Raw genomic sequence first — 13,372 nt, 5'->3', positions numbered from 1 at the left:
AAATGCACCTGGCGTAGTTATTAAAAGTTACACGTTTTCTATAAACCAAGGATGCATGTTGTAATCGCGATCCCTGATTTATTTCGTTCATGCCAGCATGCATACGAGGTTTCAGCAAGTGATTGTAAAAAATGGTAGCCACATTTTTCTACACGATTTCCCACTATTTTACTGCAGCATATAAAATAATAACGTGATGCAAAGCTCGAAATACATGCTTCATTTGTGTTCCCTTTATATCTTGGTTAGTTCTCGGGTTTTTTCTTCGTTGGTTAGCACAGAGGTCCAGCACTTCGTGGAATACCTGCGGCCTCGCAAGAAGTACTAAGTGCTGTACAAAACACAACCAGAGAAAATAAAAAGAAAGATATCGCCTTTTATTGAAAGATTGAAAAAGCGCCTGAAAATCTCCAGGCATCCACGATTTTAAAAAAAGGATATATCTTGATGGCCACACGTGCAATACGGACCGGTAAAAAATTGTACGTTCTGTCGTGCTCTCTTCACATTGTGCTACATGCCTTGAACAAACGATGGCGCGTTGCTGTATATCCTGAGGTGCAATGTACGCACCGCTAGAGTAGTTCCCTAGTGTAGTGTAGTGTAGTGTAGTGTAGTTCTCTTCCAGTCAGAGTACACCCTGTAGCACATTCAAGTTTTCACGAACGTCCTATCGTTTACTTAGTCGTGTTTTCTCTTTCCGTGCTACAAAACCGGACACAAACGGACGCATTTCCGTAAAAACCGCTTCCGTATAACCTATAGTTGCAGGAACGGAACCCCTTCCGTTAAAATACGTTTCGGCAACACGATCAACACGATGAGGGGAGAAAACAGGCTTTAGCCACTTCTTTGAGCCTGTTAGCGCCACACAGACAACTCACAGTCCTTGCAATCTGCGCATGTGAACCCAGCAAAGGGTTTATCATAATCGATGTCATCATCATTATGATCTTCACTGAAAAACTTGAACTTGTACCGAACCAACTTAGGTGGCATGCAATACAATATAAAATGCAGGCCAACTGCGGACTTTCTTTAACCTAGCAAGCCCTCTCCAGGAGGCTTGTATTTTTCTTAAATACTTTGAACTAACTGAGCGCTTAAATATTGCCGAAGGTGCATCACAGTTCTTATGCCTCAGTAAATTAAAATCGACTCGTCACTCTGGTTACTAAAACTAAACCTATGGATTCAGCAAATATAAAATCGACTCGTCGCTTTGGTAGCTAAAACTAAAGTTATGGATTAACTTTCTATTACTATAGTATTTCTGTTTAAGAGTCGCTACTGCGGCGTGCGTACTGTCGGAAACAAGTGTGAACTCGGCGAGTGTTGGAAACAACATTTGCATGGGTTCCAATCGGCAGCCTTGACTTCCTAGCAAGTTTGCAGGTAAATATACGAAGAATAAAAAAAATCATACGCTAACACATATCATGTGATTGGCCACCGAATCACACCGAAGATATTTTTGGTTGCAGCACCCCTTGCAATTCACACTCAAGTCCGACCGTACGCAAGCGATAGCTTCGTCAGTTCATGAAAAATACCGATAAAACCTTGTAACCATGCTATACCATAAAGTGCGCGAGTGCAGACAGCGCATGACACTAAACGGTCCTCCACCTTGGTGCCAGGCTTTGGAAGACCAAAGGGAAACAGACCCTTCCGGATAGGGAGCGACTTATAAAAACGATTTCGACATTGGCGCTTAGACGAGTGTAGTTTCACAGCAGTAACCACACGCACCAAACATCATGAAATTCTAAGAACGCCTACAAAACACCTAACAGTCAGCGCCACTCAAGCCTCGCAGAGCACTGGTGTGACACTCGATGACACTCGTCGAACAGGGTCACTCCGGCAACGCTCACTGTTTGGCATGTCCGCCACCCGCTGCGTAACAGCACCCACGAACAAAAACACACGAGCTTGAATATCTTCCCGTGACCTCCACAATTACAACGGATGGCCAGTGAGTGTCCAAACAGCGGCAAGTATTCGGTACTGTAGCTCTAGCCCGGTGGTCGTCGTGTTGATTCCTTCGGCTCGTGAGTGCCTGTCGGCGAATGTCATCTTGCGCTTGCGTCGGCATCTTTGGGCCCACGTGGCTCACGAGTCCCTGTCGATGAATGTCATCTTGAGCGGCTTGTCCGGCACATTGATGAGTCGTGTGAAGCAATCAAGCTTCTCGTGCTTGTACTCCAAGACGAAGTTGCGAACAACCTGGAAATGAAGGAAACGATTGAAGACCGAACGGCACGTGGGTGCGACGAAGGTCAATTGCTGGACGTCGATTTGTTACTTCCGGGAGCTCTCCGCCCACGTTTTGTTTGATCAAGAGAGTCGTCAGACCGTATTCTGAGTCTCTCCTCCACTCCATTTGCTACCTACACTCGGCTGAGGGGAGGATTCCGCAATGCTTATGCATGGGGAAATCGATTTCAAGGACCTCCTCCACTGGAGGCTCAAGTGGAGGAAGGATTCAGAATACGTACCAGCTCACACGAGGAACTTGAACGAGCTCATTTCTCGCCGATACGAGGAGGCTAGGAGGAGATTTCTTCGTGCGATTGGCGTGAAGGCGACGTTGCGTGCGACTTTACCGTCGAAGCTTTACGAGGCAACGGCGCAAATGCCAGTTACGGTAACTGCTTAACGATTTCCTGTCCTTGTGCGATGTACGAAGGTCGAGGAGCTGTTGGTTCTCGTGGTCACCGCGTGACGACGGAACAAATACAGTTTCCAACCTATTTTTCGGGAACCGATCTTTGAGACTGTTTGTAAAGTCGAACGCTTTTTCTGGAACCGTCATTCCTTTCCCGGGATCGAGTTTTAGGATGGATGGGTGTTTAACTACTTGATTACTCAGACATTTTGAGCGTTCTCTTCGGGTCCGAAAAGTAGATCTTTGACAGTATCGGAAGAAGTTAGCTAACAAACGTCTTCCTGCTGTCGTAACACCGAAATCGAGCAGTTGCAGATGCCTTCGCCAACCGATACTGACCTCAATCGCTTCTATTTGCCCTGGGGTTCCGTGCCATAAAAATTGCCCATTCATCTTTCTTTTTTGTTTGTTTGTTTAAACGGCCATTTTTTCTGCTCGCAGCACTTGCGAAAAATTCACCGTTCAATCGCCATTATTAAACATTGTAAGCAAAAGAGCATCCCTTAAACTGTGTTTCTATTCAAAATTTTCTTAATACTTCATCTCTTTCATTTCAATCAATCAATCGCTCAATCACAAATATAGGTACTTTTGTATCAACCCATCGGTACAAAAGAAAGTTATTAGTAATTTAACTGGATTATATAGTTGGTCGGTAAATTACATCATTTTAATCGTCTAAGAAAAATACAGCACCCGCTCGTCATAAGGAAATTTCTATATTGGAAACTTCGCTTTACTCGAAGCTCTTCTTGGTCTCCACAGCAGTGCATAATAAGAAAAGCATAACCGTTTTAACGATGTACCGCCTGTAAGGAAACCATTCGGTCCGGGAAATGGCTTCGTTAAAGCGAAAGTTTACTGTACTTGGAAATTCTTCACTCCTCTCACTTCGATTCGTACTCCCAGCCGCGACAGAGGGTGGAGAAGCTCACCCTGGCCACGAGCAGGCACATGACGGTCTCGGCGAAGCGCTTGCCGATGCACATCCGGGGCCCGTAGCCGAACGGCAGCAGCGTGAACGGGTGCGCCCTGCCGGCGTCGGGCCGCTCCTCCTTGAGCCACCGCTCGGGCCGGTACGCGTCCGGCTCCGGGTAGCTGCTCGCCTGTCGGCACGCCACCTGGTTGTGCATGATCAGCACCGTCTGCGAGAGAGGCACCGCCCGTGAAGACATGTATATCTCTTACAGGCCCCCTAAAGTGTAGCGTATACGTGCACAGGCACATTTTCCTTTGCGAGCGGTCTGGCTCGAGTAGTGTGAGCCGGGGCCTAGAGCTCACTAGGTCCCTCAAACTGGACAATTAGATCCTCAATTGGAAGTTGCCTGCACGGTACTTGAAGATGCAAAGAAGTGTTAATCCTGCCTTCCTGCAATTCCTATTTCCCCCCTCTGGCCAACCGGCCGTCCCATCCCAATAAAGGACTTCACTACTACTACTTATCCCGAAACTCGTAGCATTCCTGATAAAAGGGTTGCTACTCGCTTGGAGCCTCCCACTGATTTCGCATGCAAGCGTTCTATTCCTCAAAAACAAAAACAAAGAAGAAATCAAGCCATAAAACCAGCACTGTCGTTTTTCATAGGGAAGGAGGGGGTTACTTTGGGTTCCTATCCTTGTGGACGTAATTCTCGCGCCTTTGCGCTGTACGGGACCGTTTATCAATCGCTTTCACTTATGATTACCAAGAGTCTTGTGGGCCAGATTCAGGAAACGTCTTCTTCATAAGGAGAGAGTCGTTAGTGGGCGCAAGATAAGCGAAATGTATTCCCGTCAGCGCACCTTGTCTGTTCTACCTACGCGCAAGAATCTAAACTCGAAAGGGACTTTGTACTTGACAGGCAAAGCGTTCGGCGACCGTCTGTAATAACAATTTTACAACGCCCCATTCGACATAAACAATATTCCATGGACGGGTTACTGGAGCTTTGCTAGTAATGAACTGTTAAAAATACTTTCACGAAAGAACCAAGGGTCACCTCCGGGAGAAGCAGGAGTTTGAAGGATATTGCAGTGCACGCCAAATTGAATCCATACCAGCAGCCGATCATAGCGAGGGCCTGTTGCCGCCCCAAACGGAAGACATACAAGTATCTTCAGACCAGACTGACATTAACAGCAACGCTTGCCATTATGATCATGAAATTCATTCAAGTTTTCCCGTACACGTCCTCGAACATTAGGCATACGCTAGAATGCCCACTCGGTCACAAGCAGAACCTGGAAAAAAATGGCTGCGGCTTAGCCCAGCTAACCTTGGATATGCAAAGCAAAAGCTTGGTTTAGCCTGTTTAAGTGTTGGTTTCACTTGGTGAACCTTTAATTTGTGTAATTATTATACTTAGGTACACACTAATCGTTAAGCCAGGTATGACGTCTGTCCCCAGACCATGGCCTAGACATGACTGATTAGGTTTGGGCGAACGCGCATCGTTAGGCACACGGCGGGTCGTCATACGCCGCTTGCCGACCACGGCTCAAAGCAGTTCGGTCCCGTGCAACGGTCACAGAAGGGGACCGGGCCTCGCTTTCATTCACCGGGCGCAAGACGATTCACGTAGCCCGAGGCGACCCAGCGGCGCATGCGTGTGCCAGCAGCTTCGGGGCAGCGAGGCAGCGGGGGCAGTCAGCCAAGCGGCCGCTCCAACCGCAGCCGGCGCCGCTCAGTTGAGCAGAACTGAATGAAAACGGAGTCTTCTGCGGAGCACTGAAAGCAAGCTTGACGAGTCACGTGATGCGCCGCAAAGAGTGTGTCGCAGCTGCGGTCAAATGAAGGTCACCTTGCGTACGACGGCGAAACCTCTGGACGAGATTATAGTGAAGCTTTGTTTTAAAGAAAACCTCACGGGCACCTACGCACTTCTTATGAGTTGTGAATGCGAAAGCATGAACGTCGCAGAGTGCTCTTATTTTAAATGCAGAGCATTTCTTAGCCTCGCCTGTTCCTGCGTCGGACGGCGTCCACAGCTCCACGTCCGCAGCAGGTGCGCCTCTCCTCCTTCCCTCGTCTCTCTCAACAGCAGCTGGCGCGCGCATGCGTCGTAGTCAGTCCGTTCGCTCCGTCGCGGTCTCGGCGTAACAGGTGCGTGGTAGCAGCGTGGTGGGGCGTGGAAGGTCGCGCGCTGCTTGCGCATGCGCGCTCTCCCCCCCCCCGTACTGCTCTCCCTCTACTGCGCGCGCTGCAAATATAAAGCGGCTAGCGCTCGCTCGTGCCTCAGTCACTGCGTTGCTCCTTCCTTCCTTGGTTAACGCTCGCTCCACCCTAACGCGACTTTACTCTCCTCTTTCTACCCCAAACCAACACCAACGCAACTACGACCCAACTACCCACCCTAACGCGACTTTACGCGGCGTTAACGACCCCCAATGCTCTGCATTTACTCGTGTTCCCCTCGCGGGAAGGCGCGGGAATTTTTTTTTCGTTTTGAATTGGGGCTGTTGCGCCGCTGGGCGACGTTCATGCTTTCGCATGAACAGCGGCACGTCATATCAAACACGACCCAGCGAATCGCCGCTGGGTCTAGTTTGATATGACGGGCGCTGATGTTGAACACCACATCCGCAGCCACAGCTGCCACTCTCCGCTTTCCAACTGGCTCGGCGCAGGCACGGGCGTTGCCCCGCAGCGCGGTCCTTTACTTTTATAACGGGTATTCGGGCTATGAAACACTCCGCAGTTGCCTTAGGGCTGTTTTTCCGGCTTACAACTCCAACTCTGGCTTTGTAAGAGAAGCTTTCATGCCTCACTGATGGCGTCGAAAAACAGACGCACTGCACGTAAGCCAACTTTACACGCAAGGTTTCTCAAAACGCCGATTATGATGATAAGCGAATGCACATCAGCATAGGTCGGCAAAACAGAAAGAACTCACTCAAACTCAATCACATTTTTTTTCATTCACGCTGTACTCAATCAAACTCAGACTCAAAAAGTTCGTCTGTTCACAAAATCACTCGTACTCACTCATCAAATACTCATTTGTAATCGTACTCACTTGTGCTCAAACTCATTTGTCCTCACGAGTATTCGTACTCACTCTGTACTCATGAGTACTCAATCTGTACTCATGAGTACTCATGAGTACTACTCATGAGTACTCAATTTGTATTACTCACGAATAATCAACTTACCTGCACTGTTAGCTAGGTCGTAGGTCGAATGAAAGACTTAGAAAAAATAAATTGTTTAATTGATTAGAAAAACACAGGTTACATATAAATCAGGCCAGAGAAAGAAAACGTCTGACGCGGTGCACTGTCGTTGGGCGATTTACTGCGCGAAGGCAAGTACATGTGAGAAAGCGAAACGGAACGTAAGCACTCGCGTTGCTTCTGGTGTCTCCTCTTGTTCTCAGGCCGGGTCGGGCTCAGGGGAGCTCGGTGGTTGTCGGTACAGCCGTGGTCGTAAACTGCGTTTTTATGCGTGTCATCGGGTGGCAGCTTTTGTCGTCCGTTTTCTTGTTTGCACTGCTGTTTGCACTACTGTACTCAGGAGTGCATATACTCAAGAGGGCAAGCACTCGCAAAAGCAGTATTAATGAGTATTGTACTCATGAGTACTGCATACTCATGAGTACTCATACTCATTAGTACTCAAACTCATGAGTACTCATACTCATGAATACTGTATTCATGAGTACTCATACTCATGAGTAGTGTACTCATGAGTACTGTACTCACTAGTAGTGGACTTACCCCTGTACTCACTCGTCATCGTACTCACTGTTTTTTTTCTGGGTGTGTGATCACTCATCATCGTACTCACTCGTGAGTTTGAGTACAAATGAGTACAAATGAGTGTACTCACGAGTGAGTACGCCGACCTATGCACATCAGGCGCCTCAACAAAATAAAATGCTTCCCGTGATCGGAATCGATCCCGCGTGTCTCCCGTTATGAAGCCGACGTCTATCCGATTACCTACGCCATTCCGACATGGTGCCATATTCTAGACACTGATTCTGACACGGTCGAAAAAGTTTGAATTTTCGACTTTGACTTTGAATCAGGTTGCATGGAAGAAAGCTTCGCGTTTTAACCAGGACTTTGATTTGTTTTGTTTTATCAATAGGTCATCTAATCCTTCCGCTTTAAAAAGTGGAATAACGGATCTACAGATGAGCGTACGTTTCAAACTAACCATCATGGAGTAACAAGGCGGGCAACGCTCCGTGGAGTGCTGTCGATACTATACTCCAGTAAAATTTAAGAACGGCAATAGCTCATGCATTGTATAACTCCGCCGAAGCGACAGGATGATGACGTAAACGCGCGCTCGCACTTTGAAAGGAGCTTGCTCTTAATGCCTGGCGTCGTATGCTTTCCTCGCGTAGCTTGTTTGTCGTCGCGGCAATAATTCATGGTCAGATTAAGTCACAAAAGTTGCGGTAACGACTCATGTCACGTTCAAAAATTCCTGGCAGTAACGCACGCTGTGCACCGCGCGGAGTAACAGCCGGTTGTGGTGATGAGGCGCAGGAGCAACTTCCGTTGTCGTTCTTATGTTGCACCCCAATTATAGGAACCGGGTAACAAGCGACGTTCAGTGGACGTGTGGTGTCGAGCGGCGCGTCCGACGACAGCGAATAATTGCGAGCAGATCGGCGACGTCACTGGTTGCGCTATGATGTTAAAATTTAATGGGTGCCGAGCAGGTTCAACTAATCACGTCTCTATATGAACTTTTCCGCCAAACCGGAAATTGTTCATTAACAAACCCAACACCCCCTAAACTAACCCCCTGTAATTGAACACATTGTCTGCTCGTGGGCGTGTTACGAACTCGCAGAAATTCCTGTCTGCCCTGTCTACCCAGCTCTGTAGTTGGTTCCTCAAGCGCACACTATGTTCATCAAAATTTAGATTACAGCAAACCAACTAACCGGTACTGACCCACAAAATACCTTGAGGATAACCTTTAGGGCAAACAGTTACCCTCCAAATCCTGCATTTATTTTGTATAGGCTGAATGCGTTTAATTGAAGCTTTCACTACTGTTAGAAGATATTCACCAAGGCGAATTCGAATGGTAGAAAAAAAAAAGTGAAACGAAGAAAAATCCAACGCACACGAACGGGAATGGGAGGAAAACCTAATATAATTTACTTTCACATCGAAATAATGCGCTTATTAAAATCTATAATGTAAAGCAAAAATAAACTGCGCAATAAGAGGCGACCGCAAAAAGGAACACACACAAATACAGGCAAAAAAAATGAAAGAAAGAAACAGGTCCTTTTAAACTACATGAAAATCTTGTATTGGGTATGACAACTCGATATATGTTTACTTTGCTATTGTAACTGAGTTTATCCAGCAATCCTAAAAGAAATATTGGCCCCGAGCCTTTCGAAAATTCGCTGCAGGTGTGTTGTTGTCCTTTGTCATTTAGGTTTTTGTGTCCGTGTACACTTTATCGACCACCCATTGCTGCCTCCAGCAATTGTAATCTATTTTGCTTCCTTCTAACATGCGTTGATTAGTGATGCATGAACTTACCCCTGCTGGAATGTTGTATCCGGACAAGACGATGCCATCCGGGAGGACGCGGCCGACTCCAATCGCTATCGGGCTTAACCTGGTGTAGAAACAAAATAAGAAGGAGAAAAATCAGTATGACAAAAGCCAGAGTCATCAAAGAGTAGAAGTAATGGGGCCAGTTGATTCGATGTCGCGAATGACGAGTGCAGGAGTAGGGGCATAAGCCTGACAGCGTATGTCTTGTGCCCTTTCAGCTGCAATCGTCTTTGTCGATGGCGCCATTGGATTTCTTACGTTTCTCCTGGTTTAAACTGAGGGGTATTAATGCAAAAAAAAAAATGTGTAACGGGAAAGCTCCCCCTCAGGCAAGAATAATGAGCGTATTATTTCTGGCGAAAAAAAAAACACATGACTTCCACCCTCGCTGCTGTCTATAATACGGAAACTTCGCTACTTTTGAGGATGCTGTGTTACCAAACACTCGCGAAAGCGCTGATAACTCATGTCATGTGTTGTAGAAATTTATGAACGTGGGTAGGCAGCGTGCAGTTAGTGAGAATTCTGCTCGTACTCGTGATCAAAACACTGAGGCAAGGGAAGAAAATGACAACACGGTGCAGGTTGTACAAACATGAATTAATCTTCATTACTGAATGAATAAATGAATGAATTTTACTAACATGAATCTTCCCGACCTAACCAACCTTTGCCTTTTACTTGCGAGGAACGCGGGACATTTTTTTTTTTTTCAACAGAAATTTCCACAAGGCAAACATTATGGGTTAGTTATCGGCGGCCCGGAAACTTTTTTTGTTATAATCAGTCGTTAAAAGCGGTCGCTCACTGAATTCAGATTTATTGGGGGAAAATTAGAAAATATGGGGAGCATTGAAAAGCTAATTGAAGGTTAAAGGGCTGTAGGAATTCCGCTACACTAATCACTGCCGCCAGTGCGGCGTTCAAAATATGCAACTAAAGATCGTTTTCTGCTTAATATGCCACCCGCATGATTTGATATGGCTACCAAAAAATCTTTTTAGTGTCCGTTGTTGTTGCCTATACACATAGAGTACCACTTAAACTGATTTGCAACCCTATATGCCGTCCAGACAGCCTATCTGGGCAAAAAAGGCAGCCCTCCAGTCACCCTAAATGGCCAAAAAGGCACCACACTGCATGCTAAGTTGACGTCAAACACAGCAACCAAAACGCGCGTAGACATGTCTAAGAGAGTGACGTTATGTTCGGACCAGCTGACCCCATCCTTCGCATTAGCTAAGTGTGGCTGGAAGTGTTAGAGCGTACAAGAAGTCTAGTTTACTCTAGCCCGCGGAAAGCACTTATCGCTATTGTATGCGCCAGTGTCCCGCAAGAAGCTGCATAGCCATACCCAGTCGGGGTAATGGGCCAGTAAGGCTACTACCCACTTCTTCGGCGTCTCTCTAAATTTTAACAGCGGAGCTGTTTAAGGGCTCGCAATGTCCGGCAATGATGCCCGTCACGCCAGGCGAGGGTACGCCGCTGGGCCGACAGATGGCGCCACCGGCTCGACGGCCGTCCAGTGCGAGACCTCGGCAAGCGGCGCCCGTTCACCTCCTCCTCCAGTAAGCGAAAAGAGATCAATTCATAACCTTTTTCCTGAAGCCCTACAGTACAATAGCTCAGTTTAAAATGTGTTTTTGTTTTGAATACTTTATTTTTTGTAATGCTAGACAGTCTCCAAATAAAAAAATGAAAATACCTGGTAGAACTAAGCCTAAAACGTTTGTACATAATCAATTGTTTTTTTTTTTTTCTCTGATAGAACGAATCCAAACAAGTTTGTACAAAACCAACCCCGCCTTTATTCTTTGGCTTTATCACGGAAAGGAAAAAATAACGCTGGAGACATAAATCGCGACTTGTCTGTGTACAGACTTCGATCATTTCTGTTGCTAGGTGATCGGAAAGCTCGTTCTATTTTACACCTATGCGTCGGAGTTGACGCTTTGTATGTGCATTTCTTTCCTCCGCGTATTTGTCCAATGAATTGGTCTCCTCATTCATTGTATTTTGCTAAAGATAACTTTTTACCAGTTTGTAGCTGGGGGGCTATTTTCTGTGGGCACGAAAAACTAACAACTCTTCTTTCTTGCCCGGTCTTGCAATACATGCCACGGCACGTGCCAGTTTCCTATCGACTATGTTCTCGGTGCATTTAATCATAGTCATGCAAGCAGAGACCATGTGAGACTATCTTCTTCGTTTAAACAATATCCTTCTGTGTTAATACCAACAGGCGAATTGAATACCTTCATTTCTATTGCTTCAGTTGTATTCTTTTGGGCGAAAGTGTTCTGTCGTACACCGGCACAAAACATTGCAGGGAGGCAGGCGCACTATAAATGACCGAACTTGAAACTGAACGACCAAAGTACTTTCGACAAAGAAAAAAAAAAAAGCAGCTTCATCGAGCCGGTCTGTCGCTTAGGTATATTGTGCGCGGAATGATTTTTCCAGTCTATACGCCGTAACTAATAGTACCACCTTTGACAGGAATATTGGATTGGATCGCGTTTGCCCGAAGAGAAATTGCTTGGCGTTAGCAAACGGACATGCGAAAAAAAGTAAACCTCTGCTGAGACTAAACTGCCGTCTTGTCAGGGGCAATCAAAGGTATCATCAAAACATCAAAGGCACCAAATATAAAAGCATTCACATCGAGCAATAGATGTTCATGAACTAAATAAAAAAGTAGGAAGCACAGGAGTTTGGCGGGTGCGCTGCACAGTTGACAGCATCAAGTCAGTTAAAGCGGTTCATGTCGAAAACCGGTCGCATATCACCGTCTTCGTGGCCGATAACGTTTACACTGTTCGCCGCAGTCCACGCTAAAAGAAGAAAGCCGTAATATCAAATTCTCCATCTGCGTTACGTCGAGACGAAGTGACAGAAGTTAAGCGCTCGCCAGCAGTGTCAATGTGCAGACGTCAGCTCCAACGATACGTTTGACACGTGCAGAGGGCACAAAGTGGTTCAGCAAAAGTAGATAAAAGTGCCGTAAAACGATACGGGAGCGAGATAAATTGGAGGGAGGGGGAACTGGGACATCTTGCTTTCCCCTGTGTCAGCCAAGCTGGCAGCACGAATAAAAGCGCGAGGAAGCGCTATACGCATGAGGCTCGCGTTTAAATCTGGAAGGAGTAGTGGACATGGCAGGGAGACTATGCAGTTAAAGTTTCAAACTTGTGGGTTGATTGAACGTCTCAGAATAAAAAGTTACTAAATGCGCGAATTTTCTACAACGTGAAACGCAGGAATAAATAATGCCGCGATGCGCCGCGCTTGGCCCTAAAAAGTAAACGACGAATTGTACAATGAAGCAACGCGTCGAGCTTTGGTCGCCTGGCGTCGTGCCTGGGCGACCTTCTCCAGCTCCTTGAGCGCCATGACGCTTGCGTAGTAGGATGGCGGTGGGTGCACCACGTCGTCGTACGCCGTCGGTGGGTGGTAGCGATGAGGCCGGTGAGACTGTGGCCGCCACGCTTCCCGGCAGTACAGTGTCAGAGGCGTACATGTACGCGCTCGCGGTGGGTACGCGGATGACGAGCGCTGCTGAGTGACGCCGGCGTCGTCCCACGGTGGTCGGTTGGCGACCACGCATCAGCATGAGCGCGACCGCGCACGTCACCATGCAGGCTGAGATGGCGGGAAGCTGGAGCCGTCGATGAGGGAGCCCGCTGGACAACAGCACTGCCCCGCGCACGGCGAAAACGAGTCCGACGGAGGTTGAAAAGGGGCGTACCGGACTCTGTGCTGCGTTTAGTCGCTGCGCCGTCCATGTAGCTCGGTTCGCTTCTCCCGCGCGCTGATGTTGCCCGAAGGGACGCATTCCTCGCGATAAAGGCCTACGTCCCTGGGAAGCCCGATAATTGGCGGGATAGCAGCGCAAGACCGTGGATACCAGTTCCTCAGTCGACGTCTTCAGGTTCCGAAGGGCTGAGCTGTCTCGCTGGACTGCCGGTGGGGCGCTAGTCTGAACGGCGGGTGGCGCCGTGTCTCCGCCGGTCCGAGTCTGGTTGCGACGTCGTCCCCATTATGTCCCTCCAGCTTCGGGTGTCTCCGCTCCTGAAGCGATCGCTTGAAGGCACTTGGATCGCGTTGGGCTGGTCCAGGCACGGTGAGCCATGGAAACGCCCACTCCGTAGCTTATGACCTGCTGAGACCATCCCAGACCTGCCG

General features: G+C 47.7%; 1 protein-coding gene across 3 annotated transcripts in view; it reads right to left on the bottom strand.

Annotated features, from left to right (window-relative positions):
* Positions 1 to 356: 356 nt before the first annotated feature.
* LOC144153038 (cytochrome P450 302a1, mitochondrial-like) overlaps positions 357 to 13,372 on the bottom strand; it is a 99,189-nt gene continuing 86,173 nt past the window's right edge. For all 3 annotated transcript variants that reach the window (XM_077684672.1, XM_077684670.1, XM_077684671.1), the window contains 3 exons: positions 9,170 to 9,248; positions 3,607 to 3,816; positions 357 to 2,229 (listed from right to left, as the gene is read on the bottom strand). In XM_077684672.1, coding sequence (XP_077540798.1) covers positions 2,116 to 2,229; positions 3,607 to 3,816; positions 9,170 to 9,248 — 403 coding nt within the window. In that variant the 3' untranslated portion in view covers positions 357 to 2,115. The remainder of the gene's footprint in view (positions 2,230 to 3,606; positions 3,817 to 9,169; positions 9,249 to 13,372) is intronic.

The sequence above is a fragment of the Haemaphysalis longicornis genome, unplaced genomic scaffold (genome assembly GCF_048455015.1).
Source record: "Haemaphysalis longicornis isolate Haplotype H1 unplaced genomic scaffold, Haemaphysalis longicornis Haplotype H1 scaffold_9, whole genome shotgun sequence".
NCBI lineage: Eukaryota > Metazoa > Arthropoda > Arachnida > Ixodida > Ixodidae > Haemaphysalis > Haemaphysalis longicornis.
The sequence above is the reverse complement of the archived record's forward strand: the minus strand, read 5'-3'. Positions and strand labels throughout refer to the sequence as shown.